The sequence below is a fragment of the Leuciscus leuciscus genome, assembly GCF_965113295.1.
Source record: "Leuciscus leuciscus genome assembly, chromosome: 6".
NCBI lineage: Eukaryota > Metazoa > Chordata > Actinopteri > Cypriniformes > Leuciscidae > Leuciscus > Leuciscus leuciscus.
Window position 1 is genome coordinate 1,531,397 of NC_138730.1, and position 24,310 is coordinate 1,555,706.

Sequence of the window (24,310 nt, forward strand, 5' to 3'; positions counted from 1 at the left end):
AGTGCATTCCTGGAACTGGGAGTCATTACACTACATCCTTCCTTATGCATCGCTTTCTGCCAGGAATTTTACGTGGTTTTGGGGTGGGGGGTGTTTGGCTTGATGTCATGGTGCAAAGTACCCTAGGTTGATTTTACTCCAAACCATCCCTTTAATAATAGGCAAAATATATTTAGCTACCCAGTACCCACTAACGTGCAGTATTCCTATATGCTCGTCTTCTCATTAACAGTGTTTTTCTCTTACTGTTATTTTATATCTGTTGAGTTTCATTTATGAATTTCACTAATAAAAAGGATTGCTTGTGTGCACTGGTAATAAACACTCAAATAGTAAAAAGACTGAGTGGCAGAGTGGTGATTAATTTATTCAAATAAAAACAATTTCATAGCTATATGTTATTCATCTGTTCTCACAGACTTCAGCGTTGCGGTCACTAGTTTAGACGAGCACTCTTGTTTATATAAATGTTCAAATTTTTTAATCTTGCGACACTCGGATTTTAGGTGGTGTTTAGTCAACTAAATGACTACAGTACACTGAAAATATACATAACCAGAAATAAGTGAGATGTACCATTTCAATACGGAAGTGCGTCAAAATGTTCGGTGCAAGTGGTCCATTATCTAATTGATTATTCCATGTCCAATTTTACATTTTTCTATGAACAACTGTTTGCCTTTCTGTCGACATGTTTTTGCAATAGCTAGCAAATAAATTCATAGTAAATATTAATAACTTGAGGTGCACTTGAAGTGATTTATGTGATATTGTATTTATGTTTTGAATGGCATAGTCTTTTATCAATTGCTGTATACATCACATCTATTGTTATTATTATATTATAAAAATCTTTATATCTTATGTCTGCTATGGATTCTGTGTCAGTATCTTTGTTAAAACATACCCTAAACAACTGTTTACATTTTCTTCCAGTTTGTGGACCGCTACAAGTGTGTGACACAACCTGCACATCTCAGAAGCTTCCTCCTCCTTCATCATAAGACAAATCATGTTTGCTAAATACAGCATGAAGTGACATTTTGCAAGAAATGGTGTAACACAGCCTACCTTTACTTCTGGTTCTGTGTAAAGAGCTTGCTGCAGTGGCAAAATATAAGCCAAAGCCTTGAGACTTCTCTCACTTCGAAGGAACTTCACACTGTAGCCAGAGTTTGGCACTGGTATCTGTATCAATGCCCGGCTCCTCGCACATCTCATTATTTTACAGCCTCCTGCCTGTCTCTGCAAAGGATAAGCACTGAACAGTTGTTCACAAAATTCAGTGTATGAAGAGCTGTTATTGGGGAAAGTGATTTTTTTGTTTTCCCAGACCAACATTTTGCAACACGCCTTCAGTTAAAGGTGCCATTTCAGGATCAGCAAGACAAAAAATGAATGGGACCATGGGGTTTCATATGGTCTGCGGGACTGCCGCTAAGACTGAAAAAGTCTTGAAAGATTAGCCTGCACAAAATCTTTTCTGGAGGTTGATGGCTGAGGGACATTATTGGAAATTCAGGTACAAGGGACATTATTGGAAATTCTTGATTGATGAGACTCATTCATTCTCATTGCCAGAGGATAAGAAAAGGACCTTATTTGACCTGTGTGCCCCTCACTTGTATGATGTTCTGGTGCAGCAGGGCTTGAGTGTCTGGGTGATATAGGACTTGCAGCACTGTAGTGGACCTCACTGAAGAACAGGATACAAAAGACTCTTCAGTTTCTGACACTGCAGATAAGTAAGTAGTCAATAGCAATATTGCAAATAAATGCATTCTTGCGGGTTCATTTTTGTAAGACTCACAAACCTTAGTAATGCATTTAAAGGAACTTTTTCCTCAGAAATAAATGATTTGACATGTTTCTACACAGACATGACCTGGAGTTTGCAGAAGATTGTGACGCATGTCCTCAGGCAACATCACCACCACAAGCTGTGAGTGTAAATTTAAATGCATTATGGTGGCATTAATCTAAAAGTTTAAAGAAACAGTCTGAATTGTGAAAGATTTATGCAAGTAGATGTTTCATTTGAACAAATAATAATTTATATTGGCTTTGTAGTTATGTGGTGATGATGGTAACTGTTTATTTATAGGTACAAGTTCAGACACCACATGAGGCCGAACCGAATACAGGGTGTTTGTATACACCACTGGGGTTTGTTGTTTCTGCTGTTTAAACTAAAAATGTAACCACTTATTTCCTTCTTTCCTATTGTGATTAACTTTGCATGCAAGTGATAAATATATACTCAACTTAAATTATAAAAAAAAAAAAAAAAAAAAAAATCAGCTGAGGTTTTAAGTAACTTCAAAAATCAAAACATTTCTTCAGAGACTTCCTTAACCGTGGTGGTTAGAAGAAAGCATATGCTGCAAAGTGCTGCTGAAGCTCTAAATTGCATAGAAGAATTATTAGTTATTAATAAATTACATTTTGTTTGCTTTGTTTATTTTATGGAAACTTGCATTTTATTTTGGAACAGCTAAGGGGGTTTAGGTACTCTGCACTATGGTGTGCCTGAGAACGTCCTATAGCTTTAAAATGTCTGTAAGCGACAGCAGCTTGTGGCTTTTTATTTTGACATAAGACAACTTTTAATTGTCTATTAAGACATAAACATTTGTGCAATGTAGTGATTTGGTTCATTTTTAACAGTAGTTATTCCAAACATAACTCCATCCTTCCCTCCCCTTATTGTATTTGGTTTTAACAGATGGATTTCACTAACTTTGGAGTGGACTGGGATGGTCCTGTTCCTGCCATGGATTGTGGTGGTGTTGCAGTTCCTGAGGCCCCCGCATCCCTTCAGGAGGTTGTACTGGAAGAAGTCAGCCACCACATCCATCCCCTAATGTCAAGTCAATCTTTTGGCTTAGATGTATACTTGGAGGCACTAAGATTGAGTGAAATAGTCACTATTTAGGGGCCAAAGCTGTGTAGGTGAGCATTATGCATCTGTAATAAATTGTGATGTGTGAAGTCCAAAGACTTTTTTGAGTTTTGTTCAGTCTCAACTTTGAGTAAACTTTATTTATGAAGCACTTTTAGCTTTACAACTTTGCAGACTTTGTTCATTCACATACAGCTACGTTACACACTGCATGAAAGGTATTTTTCAAAAATCCATAATAGGGGCACTTTAATTGATAATTACAAATTAAAAAGAAAAATCTTTTGTTTCTCTCAATACGAATTCACGTAAGGACTGCTGCTGGCAGCTGCTCTAACTCAAAATGGAGACAACTCTGTATTTTGGGTATTTGCTCTGTATCAACCCTCCCCCAAGTTTAGCTTGCAGACACAAGTTAAATGAACTTTTACAAGCTAGATAGAACTCACAAGTACTCAACATTATGTATTACTTTTTAAATTAATTTCCAAAAATGTAAATTTCATATAACTTCATGGGGCATTCATGTTGAATACTCTTTTGAATGGTGTTATCTGTTGCTAAAAAGCTGATGGAGAAAAACAACAACAACATGAAAGTAAGTCATACAGTTAACAAATGTGATATGTAGAAAAACATAATGGTGTATGTAACTCTGAAATATGTTTTACCTATTTAGATACCAGTGTGAATCAGCAAAAATGGAAATGTCACTTTTTAAGATTACTCTATTTTAAAGATAATTTATAAAATCCACAAAAGCTTTACAGGTGTCTATTTTAAAGTGGCTAAACAATGTGTTTTATGCTTGTTTTGCATAAAAAAATTTGAATATCTAAATGCCACCTCTGATGCAGATTCTGTTTTCTCTGCAGTGGGATAAAATATTTTTGTTGATAGTCAATTTGATTGGTAAAAGCCATATAGTGACTTAAAATGTATATCATTTAACATTAAAGATGACAGTTTGGGGGAAATTGCCTTTATAAAGGTAAAAAAAAATGCACTGAGTGAGAATCAATTTAAGATTATTGGTTCAGAATATTATGACGTTTACAACACATACATGTAACACTTTATTGAAATATAGTTATTGCACCACCACACTATTTGAGAAGGGAATGATTTTATTATAATATTAGGCCAATGTGTACATGACTCGCATTAGGAGAGTGAGTCGCCCGCTGTGTGAGGAGAGTGAGTCGCCCGCTGTGTGAGGAGAGTGAGTCGCCCGCTGTGTGAGGAGAGTGAGTCGCCCGCTGTGTGAGGAGAGTGAGTCGCCCGCTGTGTGAGGAGAGTGAGTCGCCCGCTGTGTGAGGAAAGTGAGTCGCCCGCTGTGTGAGTAGAGTGAGTCGCCCGCTGTGTGAGTAGAGTGAGTCGCCCGCTGTGTGAGGAGAGTGTGTGAGGAGAGTGAGTCGCCCGCTGTGTGAGTAGAGTGAGTCGCCCGCTGTGTGAGGATAGTGAGTCGCCCGCTGTGTGAGGAGAGTGTGTGAGGAGAGTGAGTCGCCCGCTGTGTGAGGAAAGTGAGTCGCCCGCTGTGTGAGTAGAGTGAGTCGCCCGCTGTGTGAGGAGAGTGAGTCGCCCGCTGTGTGAGGAGAGTGAGTCGCCCGCTGTGTGAGGAGAGTCAGTCGCCCGCTGTGTGAGGAGAGTGAGTCGCCCGCTGTGTGAGGAGAGTGAGTCGCCCGCTGTGTGAGGAGAGTGAGTCGCCCGCTGTGTGAGGAAAGTGAGTCGCCCGCTGTGTGAGGAGAGTCAGTCGCTCGCTGTGTGAGGAAAGTGAGTCGCCCGCTGTGTGAGGAAAGTGAGTCGCCCGCTGTGTGAGGAGAGTCAGTCGCCCGCTGTGTGAGGAGAGTGAGTCGCTCGCTGTGTGAGGAGAGTCAGTCGCCCGCTGTGTGAGGAGAGTCATTCGCCCGCTGTGTGAGGAGAGTGAGTCGCTCGCTGTGTGAGGAGAGTGAGTCGCTCGCTGTGTGAGGAAAGTGAGTCGCTCGCTGTGTGAGGAGAGTCAGTCGCTCGCTGTGTGAGGAAAGTGAGTCGCTCGCTGTGTGAGGAAAGTGAGTCGCCCGCTGTGTGAGGAGAGTCAGTCGCCCGCTGTGTGAGGAGAGTCAGTCGCTCGCTGTGTGAGGAGAGTCAGTCGCCCGCTGTGTGAGGAGAGTGAGTCGCTCGCTGTGTGAGGAGAGTCAGTCGCCCGCTGTGTGAGGAGAGTCAGTCGCTCGCTGTGTGAGGAGAGTCAGTCGCCCGCTGTGTGAGGAGAGTCAGTCGCCCGCTGTGTGAGGAGAGTCAGTCGCTCGCTGTGTGAGTAGAGTGAGTCGCTCGCTGTGTGAGGAGAGTCAGTCGCCCGCTGTGTGAGGAGAGTCAGTCGCCCGCTGTGTGAGGAGAGTCAGTCGCCCGCTGTGTGAGGAGAGTCAGTCGCTCGCTGTGTGAGGAAAGTGAGTCGCTCGCTGTGTGAGGAGAGTCAGTCGCTCGCTGTGTGAGGAGAGTCAGTCGCTCGCTGTGTGAGTAGAGTGAGTCGCTCGCTGTGTGAGGAGAGTCAGTCGCCCGCTGTGTGAGGAGAGTCAGTCGCTCGCTGTGTGAGGAAAGTGAGTCGCTCGCTGTGTGAGGAGAGTCAGTCGCTCGCTGTGTGAGGAGAGTCAGTCGCTCGCTGTGTGAGTAGAGTGAGTCGCTCGCTGTGTGAGGAGAGTCAGTCGCCCGCTGTGTGAGGAGAGTCAGTCGCCCGCTGTGTGAGGAGAGTGAGTCGCTCGCTGTGTGAGGAGAGTCAGTCGCTCGCTGTGTGAGGAGAGTCAGTCGCTCGCTGTGTGAGGAGAGTCAGTCGCTCGCTGTGTGAGGAGAGTGAGTCGCTCGCTGTGTGAGGAGAGTGAGTCGCTCGCTGTGTGAGGAGAGTCAGTCGCCCGCTGTGTGAGGAGAGTGAGTCGCTCGCTGTGTGAGGAGAGTGAGTCGCTCGCTGTGTGAGGAGAGTGAGTCGCCCGCTGTGTGAGGAAAGTGAGTCGCTCGCTGTGTGAGGAGAGTCAGTCGCTCGCTGTGTGAGGAAAGTGAGTCGCTCGCTGTGTGAGGAAAGTGAGTCGCCCGCTGTGTGAGGAGGGTACGTATACAGATCCACCGCTGGCCTATCAGTGGGAAAGTCAGTAGCTAGTGGCTATAGTAAAGTGACTTCCCACGACAAATCATTAGTCCTATTTTTGAACCTTCCGGCCCGCCATAGAGATGGAGCAACACACACTCTGCAGTCGTGCCTTGTTCACACTCAAACACAAGCAAGAGCTCCTCAGCTGATACACACACAGCTTTAGCCAGGCCCGGTGCTACGGTTCTGCTAAACACACTCAAACTCAGGCGAGAGAATCCTCAGCTGATACTGTAATAATATTTTGGCAAACGCTCAAGTGCACATTTGTGTTTGCGCTTTGGAGAACGGCAAATTAATCTATTTCCACGTGTTTCTGCAGTGTTGAGCAATGTAGCCAATCACAGACATAGTTGTTGATCTCATGATCACAATGGCCAATCAGAGGTGTTTAAGTTATTCAGAATCCACTCACCACTCAAAAAGCCAGAGTTTTTATTGAGTGCAGAGTTAATGCAGGATCGCCAAACCTCTCATTAACCAACAGTGTAGAGATGATGTTAGAGATGTATTGTGCATTGTTGGATCAGCTTCACTGATCATAACAGAACTCTGAGATCGTGATGAACAGCTTTAGTGATGTAAAGGGAGCGGTCTTGGCTCGCTTTCGGGGCTTCAGCCTATATAATCCATACAGCTATAGTTTTTCATGCTGATAAGAGGACTGACGGCCTTATTTCATCCAAAAGTTTATTTGACAAAGTCTAGATTATTGATGACCTGTTTTGTGTATTTAATATTTAGAGCGCAAACACCATCGCACACCTGCAGGTGATTGGTGCGTGGGGAAAAAAGACCATGTGGGTAGGTCAAGTAAAATAAACTCCCACACAATATCCGTACTTGCAAAAAAGTATAAAAAATTCTTTATTGGAAACGTTTCGGTCTCATGACCTTCATCAGGCATATACAAACATAACAAACTCAATCACATTTAAAATAGTCACATGACCAAGTATCACATGTATCACATAGTCACATGTATTTAATATTTAACTTATAATTGTATAAGTTACAAGTTTAGCATAGATATATTTTCACTCGCTGAACACTCTGATTGACGTGTACCATACGTCGTACCCTTCGCCGTACCCTGACGCGCACCTCCTCAAAAATGTAACTACGCGTCGCGGCGACGCGGACCGCAAGATCTGTGATTGGTCGGCTGGATAGCATCGCGTTTCCTCCTACGCATTTCCGGAATGATCTTCTGCACTCTGCACCGCCCGCTCGCCATTTTTAAATTCCGAAGATCAGTGAAGAGCCATGGAAATAGACCAAGTGACCGAGAGACTGCTTGAAGAAGTGCGGAAATACAGCCATCTGTATGACTCCTTCAGTCGCCATTGCTCAGACAGCCGCGAGGAATGTAAACACAGTGGAACATTATTTTCTACGGCGTACACTCGACGCAGAAGTATAAATTGGCCTTTAGGCCCATTTATACTTCTGCGTCGAGTGTACGCCGTAGTGTACGTCGTAGGGTACGCACGTAGGCGACGCCGTCGTGAGCATTTATACTTCTGCGAATGTCTGTGTTGCTCTGCAGTTACACCGCCGAAACGCTAGTTGGCGCGGGTGGGTTTTAATGTTCCAGTTCCACTGTGTTTACATTCCTCGCGGCTGTTTTGAGTTTAGGTTTCTACGAGCAATGGCGACTGAAGGAGTCATACAGATGGCTGTATTTCCGCACTTCTTCAAGCAATCTCTCGGTCACTTGGTTTATTTCCATGGCTCTTCACTGATCTTCGGAATTTAAAAATGGCGGGCGGGCGGTGCAGAGTGCAGAAGATCATTCCGGAAATGGGTAGGAGGAAACGCGATGCTATCCAGCCGACCAATCACAGATCTTGCGATCCGCGTCGCTGCGACGCGTAGTTACATTTTTGAGGAGGTGCGCGTCAGGGTACGGCGAAGGGTACGACGTATGGTACACATCAATGCGTATGCTACGCCGTACCTTCTACGCGCACCCGACGCAGAAGTATAAATTGGCCTTAAGTGCGCGGTGACGTGGCGGCGACGTAGCTGTGTAAGGATTTTTTTTACTTTGCGTCTGGATTACGTACGTCTGAACAAACGTGTGGATAACGTACGTGTGGATAAACGTCTGGATAACGTACGTGTGGATAAACGTCTGGATAACGTACGTGTGGATAAACGTCTGGATAACGTACGTGTCGATAAACGTCTGGATAACGTACGCGTGGATAAACGTCTGGATAACGTACGTGTCGATAAACGTCTGGATAACGTACGCGTGGATAAACGTCTGGATTAATACTTAGGCTATATTCTATTATGTTTACTATTGTACCTTTTTAATTTGGGATATGATCATAACACACGTTTTCATGCTTTTGTGGGTTGTACAACAGTGTCTACTAGTAATATATATCTAATTTATATATGTTTATATATTATTTATTCATTGTATATATTTATTTATATGTGTGTGTGTTTAAAGGTAATATTGCTGCCTAGGTAAAATAAGAAGCATAGTCTGGAATAAATGTGCAGCCTGCAGGGCAGTGTACAACACTGTGTTTGGATGTAGGCTACTGTAGCCTAAATGTATAATTTTTCACCTCTTCTAAAAAGAAGAAACATTTTCTTGGTCTTGACACAAAAATCTTTCTGAACCTCACTTAGACATGTCGTCCAGTGTTTCATAACCCTGAAGGCTCAACAGCATTGCACGGTGTTGATGAAGTCTCCCTCCTCGCACTGCTTGTCTTAGTCTCCACTGAAGAGGTGATGAGCTGATTGAGATGTGATTATGAAGAGTTGGAAAATCTGTTGTGTTTGGAGTTCCTCCAGGAACAGGCTTGGCGAAACAGTGAGGTTGCCTTTTTTTATTCGGTAAAATACAGTACCTAAAAATGTCTGCAAATAAATATGACAATCATGATTTAAAGGGAGTGCAACGTGAGTTTACTATATAAATTTCTCTCTTCTTACATCAGGTAACGTGTAGGCCTACTGTAAGTGTATAATATTTGCATGAGATTTTGCACTGTCTCTCAAGTATTTGTATGTTAATAACCCTTGAACCACAAGGGCCAGAAACAAAAGGATTGTTCTCCTGAATCATGGAACCAAGTCATTATTTGATTTCCTTTAGTCATATTTTAGGGCCAGCAGTTTCTTAATTATGTTACATTTAATGATGTGTAATCCGAATGGTTTACCATTATAAAACGAGTACAGTCGTGTTGTGTGAAATCAAGTGTAGACTGAATTTGGTGAACAGCCACAAGGTGGCGCAGTAATTAAGCCACCTTGTTTTTTGCTAATAACTCCACGGGAATGCATGATATAATCAAAATTGTTTATTTTGAATCCTTGCCGTAGCCTAAGCATCAACAAGGTTGTATTTCGTTTTAGTGTTTATCTGTAGGCTAAAGTTATTGTTTTCAGTAAAGCCAAATCTTTATGAAGTCATCTTGTTCCTGAAATTCGCACATAATTTGGCATATAATCCACAGACATTGATGGCAAAAAAATAAAATAATTCGCCCAAAATTGTGAAGAGTTCAGTTGTCCAAATGATTTGTTCATTTGCTTATTTATCTTGTTTTTATTTGTCTGGTCTGGTCATTCCTCAACAAAATGCATATATCTTGAGAACAAGTCAAACAAAAAATTAATAAAGCTCAGATGATTAACAGCCATTTGAAAACTGTCAGTAATTTCAACTGATTGATGAAGACGTAGATGTACATGAAGATGTAGTAGGCCTACTTAAAGTTCTCCTCCAGAGTCATAATAATCATATAATTTTTGAAGTTTCTTAAAATAACTTCAGATAAAAAAGTGAAAGTGGTACTTAACGAATTCCACTGACTCGTGTGTGTAAACGTCAGCTCAAGTGTCCAAAACTACAAGCACAGTTTATACTTTACACCCATACAGTTTGCAATAGTAAAACATAGTTAGAAATTCCACACGTATTTACCGATGTCCAGTACCCACACTGATACTGTGTGAAGAAACAAGAAATAAATATTTTTTTACCTTCTTGCTTGATTGGTTATAGTTTTATTTTATATAAACCCCTCAAGGTTTATGTATGTATGTGTGTGTTAGGTCCTGTCTCAAAACACCCTTTTAGATAATTTAAAATAGCTTTCAATGTGTAGCCTTTTCATGTAGGCTATGTGACATCTTTTTTTAATATATATTTATGTAATTATTTATTTATTATTTATAGAGTTTAAATAAATGTTGCTGCTATATTCAGCTGTTTATGGACACATGTACTTTTTTTTTCTTTTTTTTTTTTTGGGTGGATTTGAATATATATTTAAATAATCTCAAAAACTATTTCTTATCAAGTTTTAGATATAGGCCTATATATTTTTTTAGAAATAGTGATTTAAAGTGTTCGTTTTTGCATTATGATGCAGTCAAACCTAAACCTTGTGTTAGAAAGAGAAGCTTGTGTTGCTAAGAAGCAAATTTTAGACCCATTTTTTTATATATTCTGAATTTGTAACAAAAAATGCAATTAATTCAATTATAACACTTTATGTAAAATAATATATAAAAAAAGAATTGTGAAAAAAGTGTTTTTGTGAATTTCCCATGGGGGTCATTTTTGACCGAAGACCACAAGTGTGACTATTTTTTTACGACCACTTAGCATGCTCGGATCATGACCTCAATTTTTTTGTGTGTTCGCATACCTAATGCCATAAAAGTCACCAAGTTTCGTAACATTCCGATGAAGCTGTGATTTTTAAAAATTCAAAACAGATTTTTTGTAATCAAAATGTATTGGTGTGTATGTGTATAAAAGTGTGTGTGTGTGTGTGTGTGTGTGTGTGTGTGTGTGTGTGTGTGTGTGTGTGTGTGTGTGTGTGTGTGGTGTCTTTTTTGCACTCTTGATGTTGTAGAGTGTCACCCCTTTACAGCTGTGTACTTTTTTTAGGATTGTGGCCGATTAGTAGATTGTACACACAAAAATGCGGAGATTTTTTTTTTTTTTTTGTCAATTTCCCATTCATTTCCTATGGGTCGGTAATTTTTGACCGAAGACCAAAATCGTTACTATTTTTTATACGACCACTTAGCATGCTTGGATCATGACCCCAATTTTTTTTGTATTCACTAATGCCATAAAAGTCACCAAGTTTCATAACATTCCGATGAAGCTGTGATTTTTAGAAATTCAAAACAGAAAATTTTTCGGTCAGAAATGATCGAGGACCGTCTGAGGGTTAAAGTGATTCTCGGATTGTAGCGGGTATGGGGTGGAATATACGATTTAATATGAATGACATGCATCAAAATCTTTTGTTTATGTATGATAATCTTAGCACTTTATTATTATTATTATTGTCTAACGTCTAACCTGTATTATTATGACTGATATTTGAAGAATTTTCTTTGTTCCTTTTTTGTAAGTTTTGGACGAAAGCGTCTTCTAAATGTAGCCTACCCTAAAATGTAATAATAATAATAATTACTATTATTATTATTTTAGTTTATAACTAGGCCTATATGTTTATTATAAAATAATTTATGAATGCTTTATTTTTAAACAAAAATTATGCAAAAAATGTAGGCCTATTTGATCCCAAACTGTAAAAGGTTATAGCCTTTAAAAATAAAGCATTGATAAAATATGTAGGCCTATTTTATCCAAAATTGTAAAAGGTTATAGCCTTTAAAAATAAAGCATTGATAAAATATTTTATGACAAACATATTATTAACATATAAACATATTAGTGCGTGTGTTAGGCCTACTAAGTGAACTCATTTTGGCAAGCTTTATGCGTGCGGTCGTGCGCTTGAGTGCGGCTATACGCTCATCCTGTAGGCTATTTAAGTAATTCAATTAATATAAAGGAGCGATTTTTCTGGCTTAAATTAACAACTATAGTCGACTAGAAAAAGTTTTTTGTCGGAGGCAGCCCTTATTCCACATATTTTCGAACCAGGCAACAGACCATTCTGGGTTGAGCGACCCTGCGGAATGACCAAGCGGAGCGGAATATTCAGAAATGTGCTCTCCCCTCACGAGCTCTGATCGGAACAAACCCGAACCTCACTGTCTGCTGAACTTGCGCAGAAACATCAAAATAGACATAATCAGCTTTTTAAATTTGTTTTTAAAACTAAACATTTAGACTATAGCAAAAATTATGAGCTTATTGCCGAATTCCTGACAAAATTCGAATATAGCCTATTAAAAAAATAAATAATTTTTTTTTAAAGAAAAGTTTTGGATGGGCCTGTTGAAAAGTGGGTGGGACCCGTCAGGCCCACCCATTACGTCGTTCCTGTGGCAGACAGTGCATTTTTCAAACTTTGGTGAAGTAGTGCATTTTCATAGTTTTGGACGTAGGCCTACATTAAAAAAAAGGTTTATAACATTTTGTGCATGGTTAAATGTTATTTTTCATTCATTGTGTAGTTAGACTCATAAATAGACGTCAGTCATTGGGTGTAGTTTGTATTTATCTGAAAGTAGGCTACGAAACAATCAAGCAAGGAAATGTCAAGGTAAGAGGGAAGTCCGCTTTTTGCAGGACTAAGTTTTGTGTCTGTCAGACTTCAAATAATGTTGGCTTTACAGTTCTTTGGTCAGTTCGACCATTAACATTCAAGTGAAAAACTGGTTTACTATTTTATATGTTTCGGTTACTTACTTTCATGAATGTGGCGTTCTCTCTATTTTTTTTAATTGTTTTTTGTTAAATTTTGTATACAGAACTAAACAGAACGGTTTTACTTGTCTATTTTTTTACCAGTGTAATTACAGTGAGCATTTTTGCTCGTTACCATGGGAACCACTCAAACTTTCGCACTTTACAAATCCGGTCCAAATTTTTTTTCACTATAAAAATGGTAGTCAATACGCCCAAAAAACATGGTTTTACTATGATAAAACCATGGTTTATAAACAGACAACAATCTACTGCAGCTCCTCCTATTGGAAAGGGAAATTGGTTAGAAACCAACTTCAGTGATGCTGAAAATTGAACAATAGATTCTATTGCAAACACTTATTTAAGATCATGACCTGTATTTTGTTTTATGTTGCCATGTATCTGGGGATACACCAATTAGGGAAAACACTATATAGCCATGCAGTAGGCCTACTATTTTAGCTTAAAGGAGCTGTATGTAAGAAATTTATTTCAATTAGGCTAATCATAAAATGGCCCTGATATGTCACTAGACATTAAGAAATCATGTTCATTTCAAATACTTATATCACTGGCAACAGTAGTCCGGCCAGGATATTGTCATTTAAAAGTGAAGTTGCAGCCCTCAACTGATGTTGACGTTGTCATTTTGTGTTTTGGCCTGAAGCGCCACCCTCCACCTATCTACCAATCACGAAGTCAGTGGTGTTTCGGCATCCGGGTTGCCAGCTCTGCTCTAGTTGGAAGCTCCTTGTAGCAGCCTACGTTCCTGCTGGATCCTGCAGCCTATCTGGCAACCTCGAGTCAGGGGGGAGGGGGAGGGGATACACCGCTCTACAGTAAATTTGAAAGTGATTGCAGTACCAGTTTTGGCTGGTTTAATAATAATATTAATAAAAAAATCAATTAGACATTAATCAACTATTTCCAAATGAGAAAAACATTCAAACCACTATTTTCCTGAGTAAGTGCTTAAAAGAATCTATTGGTGAAAGGTTGTATCAGTGATTTCAGGCCCAAAAATAAATGATCACATTCATCTAATCTTTCCTAACGATCCGCTATCTTGTGTCAGATCTCAGAGCCTAGGCTGCCTACAGAGACGCGTTTTTTTGACGGCATGCTTATGGGGCGGCAGATAGCGGATCGTTAGGAAAGATTAGATGAATGTGATCATTTATTTTTGGGCCTGAATACAACCTTTCACCAATAGATTATTTTAAGCACTTACTCAGGAAAATAGTGGTTTGAATGTTTTTCTCATTTGGAAATAGTTGATTAATGTCTAATTGATTTTTTTAAAAATATTATTATTAAACTTGAAAATATAAAATAGATAGTGTTGTAGTCTTTTAACTACTATTAGCCTAAATGTAATTTAATTTGACACTCACAGTAAGTGTCAAATTGAATGACATTAGAATTACAAGGTATGGGCATTTCAAGCAAAAATGATATTCGTTGATCGCAATTATTATTTTTTTATTCAAAATCGCACCTCTCATTGCAACACAATCTCATGAAAGTGCGTATCTATAGGCCTACCACAAATTTTATTTAACACATGCTCACCGATAAATTGGCGTTCGCTCAGACATTAAATTTCTCTGTAATGTGGCAGGCTATAGCCTACATGTAGCCATTAAATAAAATGCATTTAGTTTCATATTTGTGTTTAAATAATATAAAGCTATTTTTTATTTCATCTATGTTGATTAGCCTATATTTAAATATAGCAGACAATATAATCATGACATGGAGGCGCCGATGCGATCACTTGAATTGCTCGTGAACTGGAGCGGTCTCATAACTAAACCGAAACTAAGCCTAATTGCCTCAGACATGAGAAATATAGGCCTATCTATAGAAAGCTTGAAATGTCAACTTTTAAACAAAACAATTAAAAACTAAAAGAATCAGACTCACTACTTATGTAATTCATATGAAATGGGCATTTCTCTTTATAGGCCCTCACTACTGTGAAGAAGATGCCGAGTCAGCATCATCAACTTCATCTTTGCAGCAACACAGACAACATTAGTTTATTAATAAACAATTAAAATGTCTCCTTGCTATATCTGACACATTCATAATCATTATTTTTACCGGTTCTTTGTGCGTGCAAACTTTATGCTTGCGCTTGAGTGCAGTATAGGCTATATAGTAGGCTATATTATATATTACGCTACGTAAACGCTCATTATGGTTTAGTATTCTCTCCAGTATATATTTAAGTAATTAAATTAATATAAATATGCGATTAGTGTACTAATGGCTTAAATGAAAACTAGTGGTCGACTAGAAAAAACTTTAGTCGGGGGCAGCCCCTTATTCACATATTGTCGAACCAGCATATCACAAAGGGCATGGGTTCAGCGAGCGAAGCGGAGTTTTCATAAAGTCTCTCTCGGCTCTGGAGGAAATATTTCCACTCAAATCACATGCTCTGGTGTGAGACAATGTGTTCTTTTTCTTTTGTCTGAGAGTTGATTGACAGCTTTTAGATGTGTTATTGGCAGCGTCACCCTCTGGTTACATAGGGTACTCAGCACCGAGAACATGGGAGGGTTTTTTTAGACAATAATAGCACAACCTATTCCATATTTTATAATTAAATCAACTAATCCAATATTCTAAAATCGTGACTCATCCCTATGAAGTAGAGTATAGACATTATACATATGGAATGAAGTGACACCTTTTGAAGCAAACAGTGAAACAAACCATCACATTGTAATTTAAAAAAAGTTAAATGTAAAATTAAAATAGTATTTAGATATTTTGGTAATATCACCCAGATGTAATTGTATCCCCGACGAGACGAATGTCTTGATTGCTACACTGGACTGCAATTTATTGATCTGATGTTTTTTCTTTCTTTTATTTCTCTTTTCAGTGAAGGAGCACACCTGGATGTGCTGAGTGCCATCTCTGAGAGCCTGCAGTCATTAGGGGCAGAGTTGAGACAGGCTGCTGCTGTAGATACACACTGCGATAACTTTTTCTTTAGACTGGAAAGCATTGTCCATGTTTTGTCCAGATTTGTTGTGTACAGACCGTTGCAACAAGAAGAGGAGATATTTTCACTTTTAAATGTTGCATTACATGAGCTACATATCTATTCTTTGCCGGTCCAAACCTGTGAAAGATTTTTCTTTCTCTGTGAACAGCAACTGAAATATTTGCTTGACGAACATTTCACAGTTAAAGAAATTGCTGCAATGTATTCTGTAAGTCAACGAACAATCCGGAACAGAATGACCCAGTATCAGTTATCTGTGAGGCAGACTTACAGTGATATCTCTGATGAAGACTTAAAAAAACATGTGATGGAATTCATTGCCAGTTGTCCTAATACAGGACAAAAGATGGTCATGGGACATCTTAAAGCAAGAGGTATAAGGTATGTTTCAAACTATGAGTACGTTACTTCCTCAGAGAACTGTTAAAAATTATACACAACACGTGTATAACCATGTAGAGAAATGATTTATACTTCTGGCAGGTCACGTTTGTCAAACTTGAATTAGCGAACTCTCAGCTGATCTACGTCTACCTAGGAGTACGATTCCTATCATGGTATTTCTATGGACCATTCAGTATTATTTAGTAGCTTAGTGTGTTGCTCATGAGCTAATTACCCTCCTCCATTCCCAGCTCAATGCACCTCTCGTTGAAAGTAGGACTTTGCCTTCTGATATTCAAATCAGATTAATTTGTCAAATTATATTAAATTATTGCCAATAGGAACATTAATGACATTGGCTATATATTTGGTTCTGTTGTTATCTTCAACCCTGCTCCTGGAGAGCTACTGTCCTGCAGACTTCAGTCCCAACCCTGCTCTAACTCTGTAATTATCAAGCAACCCTGACACATCGATTGCCTCCTTCGGGTGTGTTTGATTAGGGTTGGAGCTAAAATCTGCAGGACGGTAACCCAGGAGCATGGTTGCAGACCCCTAGTTGTTGTCATACAATACATCAATTTATGATTTTTAGGAAATGAGGTTGTCCTTTACTGACTTTGATATGCATAGCAACATATTTTCACTAAGGAGGAGAAACTTTTGCATGTCATTATAACAATTCTGTTTCTACAGGGTACAGCAACGAAGAGTCCGGGAGGTTATGAGAGCCATTGATCCGGTTGGGACTATGTTACGTGGACTGGAACTGAATATTGTTCCAAGACGCCCTTATTCAGTTCCAGCACCTCTCTCCCTGTGGCATATTGATGGCAACCATAAACTCATCCGGTAAGACCTATAAAAGAAGTTTTTTTTTGTAATTAGTAACATTGTTAGTACAAGTAGCATTTGTTCTGGTCATCAATATTTTTTTGTTTATTAATTAAGTTTTTCATTTTTCGATTATTCTTCTAATGTGGGAAAAAAACGAGCCGACTGTAAAGCTGTCTATTTGCAAATACACAATATACATTTAAAAAAGTTGATTTATCATTTGAGGCATAACAATAATCAGCAATCATATCAATACCAGCACACTGTCAACTGTTCCTGTTAAATCATTTGTTCTAATTATATATTCTCTTTTCCTCCCTGTTTTCACAGTTGGAGAATAGTTGTCCATGGGGGCATTGATGGCTTTAGCCGTAAAATAATGTACCTGAAAGCCAGCGATAACAACAGGGCCTCTACTGTACTGCAATGCTTCTTGGAAGCTGTGCATGTTCATGGTCTGCCTCAGCGTGTCCGCAGTGACCATGGTGGGGAAAATGTAGATGTGGCAAGGTTCATGCTTGAACATCCTGATCGAGGACCTGGTAGGTGCAGTAAGACAAGAGTACAAAATACTAGTCTTATGACTTTTTAATACAAATCTGCATCACTGGTGTTAGTTGTACATTTTAGTACTTCATATCTAAAATGTTGGATTTTTATTTTATTTATTTATATATATATATATATATATATATATATATATATATATATATAAAATTCTCCACATATGTTTATTGTATCACATTTAGAAAAGGATTGGCTGTTGTATAAATCAGCTGACCCTAGTCAGATTATCAGTGCATATTTCCATTGATTGCAGTTTTTTTGTTGGAAGTACCTTTTCTGTTAAATTATGATTATTAAATGTGTTCATTTTCTGTCAGAGCGCAAGAGCTACATCACGGGCAAGAGTGTCCATAATCAACGCATAGAGAGGTTATGGCGGGACTTATGGTGCACAGTCATCCATATTTACTATGCGGCCTTCCGGCACCTGGAGGACATTGGAGTTCTTGACCCGAACAATGATGTTCATATCACATGCCTACACTATGTGATGATTCCGAGGCTGAACTGGCATCTGAAGTTCTTTTCTGACAGCTGGGCCCGACATCCCCTGTCTTCGGAGGGCTACAGGTCTCCCCAGCAGCTGTGGGTGGCAGGGCTACTTGTTGCACCACAACAGCTTCCTGAAGAGGTATAGACATATCCAGATGTACATCAATGTTGATTATTGACCAATACTTTAATTGACAAATCTGATTACAAATTATTAACGTACCTTATTATTTGTTGTTCTTATAGGTCGAAATCTCTGACTGGGGTATTGATTGGGATGGACCAGTTCCTGTTGAAGATCCACGGCAACAAACTGACATTCCAATGACGCAACCAGCACTTAAAGAGATGCTGGAGGCCCAGCTCCAGGGTAGCATTGACCCTTTCAAAACCAGTGACTTGTTTGGTGTGGATATTTACCAGGAGGCACTGATGGTGGCTCAAAGTGTTTTGAACAACATTCAGTAGTGAACAATCACTGAAATGGATCTGAACCTCATTGTCCTACCAACACTGTTAGAGAGGCTTTTGGACTGTTATTGTAGATTAACTCGGTGTATTGGAGGTAGATGGAGGATGAACAACAAAGGTATTCAATGATGTACATAGTCTGGAACATAAGTACAATAAAAATAATGAATAAACAAAATATATACACAATAATAAGCTTTCAGTGTTACATAATGTAAAATAATTATTCTTAATACACATCAGTGACATTTCTCTACTCAACATTCAGTTAACCCCTTGCTCGGCAGGGATCACTTCAAAATGCATTACTCTTTAAAACATCACACTCTTACTTGATCTGGACAAAATCAGCATCATAAGGAAGGTTTAAGACTCCAGCTTCGATATTTGACCACTGTTTATGATTAAACTGGTTTGCAGTGACATTAATTTCTTAATTTATGCCAGGAGTGCAAAATAATTAATCTGTAACGATCGTTATTTTGAATAGAAATCATTACTCACACAACATTCATTCTCGTCTTCTCCGGTTTATTTGTGCTCAAATACATATAATATACAGAATCCGCCAGGGCAATTATTACAATGGTGCGCATATTTGGAGAAATAATGATTAATAATCACATGTTAGTAAAATATTTTCGTCATACAGAATACCAATCCTATTCATTTCCCACTGAATTATGCGATCTGAAGAGCTCAAACAGCTAACGTAGCTAGATGTGTATCTCCTCTTCCTGATTTGCGTGACTTTTGACCTCAAACTAATATGATTCGCTGTACAGCTGTCAATCATCTGACGTGCTTCAACGTGACCTCTTCTGCATGACGCGTCCTGTGTATACTTCCTGATTCTGGACATCCGTGATAAACAAAGCGAAAGTGACATCTCTTCACCGAAACAAGTTCTTTATGCACGATTTAAGTATATGTGTTTTGTGTGTTATTTTCGTGCGATTTGGGGTATTTTTATATGAATAAAAAATAAAGGTAAGGATAAGCATATAGCCCATAGCTTCATATAAAATGCTAAAAATAACATATTTCAAATTTTGTTTGACTTGAAACCATTCTAAACCGCGACCGGAATATGATACAAATACTCGATGGTGTTTAAAAGTGAGCTTTAAATAAAAGTGTAATATTAATAAATTTAATTGTGTCATGTAGCTTGAGGCTAACTGTTGTGCTAATCAGAATCAGAATCAGAAAGAGCTTTATTGCCAAGTGTGCTTGCACCCACAAGGAATTTTTCTTGGTACTGAAGCTTCCAGTGCACATATACAAATACAAATACAACAAGAAACATAGTAATACAAATTCTAAGAATAAAATATATATAAAAAAAAAAAAAAAAAAAATAGTATAAAAAGTAAAAAAAGGGTAGTAATGCACCTGCTACAGGAGCTTTCTATTCCATAATATATATATTTTTAAAATAATTCGCATTTAAAGTTCCAATAATATTTTGTTGTTGTTTGTTTTCTAACAAGGCTTAAGTTAATAGGTGGATTATTCGTCTATAGGGGGTTACATTATTTGTAAATGGCCAAGCATTATGCCAGAAGAAAGGCTATAATGGCTGCATTCAAACAAAAGAATAAGGATAAAAGAATAATGAAGATTAAGTCTCATACCGGCAAATGTGTGAAAGGTTCGTCGATTTAAATGAAAAGAACATGAATGGGGCCAGTTCTCCTCGCCAGACATTAGTCAGAGACAGTAAATGGGTGTTTAGAGGGCAATAAACTATTTGATGAGAAACTTGTTTGCCTTCTGTGAAACTTCTCCAAATGCTCCCCTGACATGGTCTCACAATAGGCTTCATAAAATGCATAATTTTCGAGATATCATTCTCAGATTTGAAATGAAGCATGACCACAGTTGTGGCTACACTTTAGTTGTTGTTATAAGTTGCTATCCTAAATTCACATAATATTTTTATACATTTAATAAATATATTCTTAATATTTGTTGTTTTTGTTTTTATGTTTGAGCTTATATATCTCAATATTAATAACAGTCTGGTTAATTTTGAGTCTTGAACAGCCAACCCTTGAGAGTTTACATTCTAAATAGGTTGGTTATGTGTCTATTCGGAATGACTTATCAGCAGCAACCTTTTTATTCTGGGTATGTCATGTATGCAGCACTTGCCAAAATTGGGGGTGTTGAGTAAGGGGTTAAATAAACAGAAACGAGGTAGGCTATTCCACAGGAAAATAGGCTGTAAGCTACCATTTGTCATCAATAACATACAGTGCCCAATGCCTGAATAACCTTGTGGCTCATATGAAGAGCATTCAAACAATATGACGCTAATCACTCGTCTGTATTATAATATCTGAACAGACCAACATCATTAATAACCCATAACACGGATCTGCAGCTTAATAAAGAATGAATAATCATACTTTAAATAATAATACCGATCAGGGGTGCGTTTCCCGTACAACGACGTGACTCGCTGCTTCAATACCATAGTACGATGCATCGTTGAAGAAATCAACTAGCGAGTCACGACTGTTTCCCGAAACCGTATTGTCGCAAAGTGGTCGTTCAACCACATTGGTTAATGATGTCACGCACGTAGAGTAATAACTTCTTTTAATGAAATTGTTTGAGATCGAATTAATGCTAGATGTTTTGATATAAATTACAGACATGGCACCTGAGGACTTTTCTCAGTTATTTTGCTTATTTTCAGATTTGTTCATAGGCTCGTTCTTACTTAGTAGGCCTAGAGCACGTTCGCACATGCACACAAAAACGGTCATTTAAATTTCTTGAAAAACTAAAAGACGTAAATGACATTTGTGTATTCTAAATAAAAGACACAGGTTGTACTGAATGTCAGCTTGCTTATTTTGATCAAGATTAGGATTTATTTAGTCCACATGTCATGCAATCTAGAAACTAACTTATGCTTACCACAGCTCGACAAAACTCTGCGATGCTGTTTGCGAATGTTCATTGGAACGATGGTTTCGGTAAAGACAGACTCGTTGAACTGCTGATAACGAATAAACTTGCGACCATAGTTGGTTAACCATGCTTTCGGGAAACACAGCCCTGAATAACACAGAACAATCTCTACAGGACATGTCCGGGCGTGCACGTATGTCACGGACGCAAAAACTCTGTTCAGATCACGTTTAACACAAATATAATAAAATTGTCTTACTTTGAGGTCAGTGACTAACATCGTCATATCCCACCTGCAACTTTCAAGAAGTCCTCGCTGCAGCCTCAGTAGGGGTTCGGCGAAAACATCGGCAGCAGTAAGTGCCGTTGACAGCCGGAAGCCCCAGTAGCACCTCAATGCAGAACACGAGATCCGGGGGGACGGAGATTCAGTAGCCTAGCTCCCATATTAGGAGGGACCTGCCATTTCGTGGCAGCTAATCAGTATCGTCCAACGTAGCAACCAATCACATGTAACTGGAAGTCAAGCGACAGCAGCCAATGGTCAATGCAAATCATGTAAAACCATGCTAGAACACTTTTTAAAACTTTTTAAAACTTTCTGGCTAGGCTTTTTCAAGCCAACTTAAAGTTTGTCTACGAACTTTACCATCTAGTTCAGGATTGTGGTCTATCATTCTGATTTCAGAACAACATTACATTTACATTTATTCATTTAGCTTTGTACAACAAATACACAGCCTGTTTCAACAGTTGCTGATTCATTAAAAAAAGACAAGAATGTATTAAAGTAGTAGGCTACTACAAATTTATAACTGATAGCAAAATATGATTTTAAATAAAGGTAATTGGTGAGACAAGTTCTTTTTTTCTTCTTTTAGACAGGACTTTCATTATTTAAGTTTAAATGTTGTATATTTAATATGTATAAAGAATATAAATACAATATGATTACATAGGCATTTCTTTCTGTATATTAATTATTTAACAAACATGTACACTCATCCATAAGTTATATTAATGTCTGAATGGAACCCATTTAGGCTACCCATGAGCATTAATACATAGAGGCAGGAAGAAGTATTTTAGAAACCAGCCTTTATTAATTAGTATTGCAGAGATGGGGTTTGGGGCTTTTTATTTTTATTCCACTCTTTATTTTACTTACCTTTTGTCTTCTGAATTCTCCTTACCATTGTCTCCTGTTCTTCCCTCAGACTCGTCCCCCAGAAACAGTCCCAGGCCCCAAACCCCATCTCTTAAAAATGAATAAAGGCTGGTTTCTACTTCTTCCTGCCTCTATGTATTAAAGGAGACATATCATGCTTTTAAATTGTTCCTTTTTACATATAAATCATACATTTGTAGTCTATATAAAGCGGAACTGCAATGCTTGGGTCTGAATTCCTCATTATTATAGCTCCACAGGCCCCTTTTCTACCCCTTTTCTAATGTGCTTCTGAAAGCAACTCGTTTTGGTGCGGTCTCTTTAAATAATATTGAGACACTTCATACCCCGCCCCCTCTCCAGGTTGTAGCGGTGACACTCGGTTCAACTCCACCCCGTTCGGCCATTTTTGTAGTCTGGTAGCAGAGATAGGATTATCTAGCGCACAGAAACTTTTATACACACGTTATTAACAAAATGTCAACAACGGAAGACTTGTCCAGCCAGCCTTACATGTTCGAGCCAGAGCCGGAGCGAGATGAAAATGAAGACGACGAACCTGCAGAACAACGTCTTCATATGGATGTATCGCAATGGCGTGTACTGTATTTACACATGAAACTTTGGTCTTCCGACCTTTTACCACCGTGTCGATTTATTTTGATTCATATGTCCGAGGGAGAGAGAGCAAGACAGCGTCTAGTTTGGAGACGGTGATGTCTTGTTTACACTTTCGCCTGGCTCTGAAGAGAGAGAGTGAGCGCGCGCGCGACCGGGTCTCTCTCTCTCTGCTCGTTCTTTCAGTTAAACATGCTCCTGTCACAAGCGCGGCAGTTCATCTAAATTAGACGGTGTAATGAAGCGTGTGGGTTACTACATCCAACAACCGAACATTTTAACTTACCCTCTCGTAACTTCTGCATCCTTTAGCTTGGACTACAAAATTGCAGCGAGAAATAATAATGGCGGATTGCTCGAAGTGTTGGGCCGGAAGTCAATGTCCTTATTTGGCAGTTCCGCTGCAAATACTGTGACGTAATAGTTCAAAAAACGTCATAGATAACAGAAAAATCTGAACCGGTTGAAAAATATGACCAAAACAGAATATAAAGATATCAACGAAGCACCTGAAGAGAATAATTTCATCTTTTCTCTACTTCTAAACACTCCAAATATACAACAAAATGCATTTAAGGGCTAAAAAAGTGCATTTAGCATGATATGTCCCCTTTAATGCTCATGGGTAGCCTAAATGGGTTCATTCAAACCTTAACATTAAGTATTTTACTGTTATTTGTCAACAAGATTCAACAAGACATTTTCACCTGGCTATACCCAATGGCAGGCTTGGGAGGGTTACTTTAAAAATGTATTCCGTTACAGTTACAAATTACTTCATAAAAAAAGTATTCAGTAACGTAATCCAAGTACTATACTATGAAAGTAATGTAACTGATTACTTTGGGATTACTTCTAGGTCACATATATAAATAAAGTCAAGCAAGAAGAAATATATATATATATTTTTTAAAGAATTTGGTCCAGTGTACAATATTTGCAAAATATACACACATGCCTGAAATATATTTATGTAAAGGGCTATACAGACATCTAGTGGCTAATGTAAGGTATTACAGATTATTTTGTTTTATTTTTAACCAAAAAATAAAAACTCAACATTTACATTTTTTACACAATCTACATATTAGTTTATTTTAAAATAGGCCTACATGTTGACTAAAGCCGTGATCTTTCTTAATTTGCCTGAC

At 38.6% G+C, this 24,310-nt stretch overlaps 1 protein-coding gene and 1 long non-coding RNA gene across 5 annotated transcripts; one reads left to right on the forward strand and one right to left on the reverse strand.

Annotated features, from left to right (window-relative positions):
- Nucleotides 1–16,566: 16,566 nt before the first annotated feature.
- On the reverse strand, nt 16,567–21,784 carry LOC309502051. 4 transcript variants are annotated; one of them, XR_014207094.1, is made up of 5 exons: nt 21,633–21,784; nt 18,201–18,587; nt 17,757–18,108; nt 17,304–17,457; nt 16,567–16,940 (listed from the first exon to the last, which is right to left on the reverse strand). It is a non-coding gene; the product is annotated as an uncharacterized lncRNA (long non-coding RNA). The 4 variants fall into 4 exon arrangements; XR_014207095.1 differs by having other exon boundaries at nt 17,964–18,108; nt 21,667–21,782; XR_014207096.1 differs by having other exon boundaries at nt 17,968–18,108; nt 21,633–21,782.
- LOC309502012 (uncharacterized protein) lies at nt 16,989–18,445 on the forward strand (the record flags this gene model as incomplete). Its single annotated transcript, XM_082174334.1, has 3 exons — nt 16,989–17,460; nt 17,803–18,116; nt 18,224–18,445. Exons 1-3 carry the CDS (start codon nt 17,298–17,300, stop codon nt 18,443–18,445), a joined length of 699 nt encoding a protein of 232 aa, XP_082030460.1. The 5' UTR covers nt 16,989–17,297.
- Nucleotides 21,785–24,310: the final 2,526 nt, after the last annotated feature.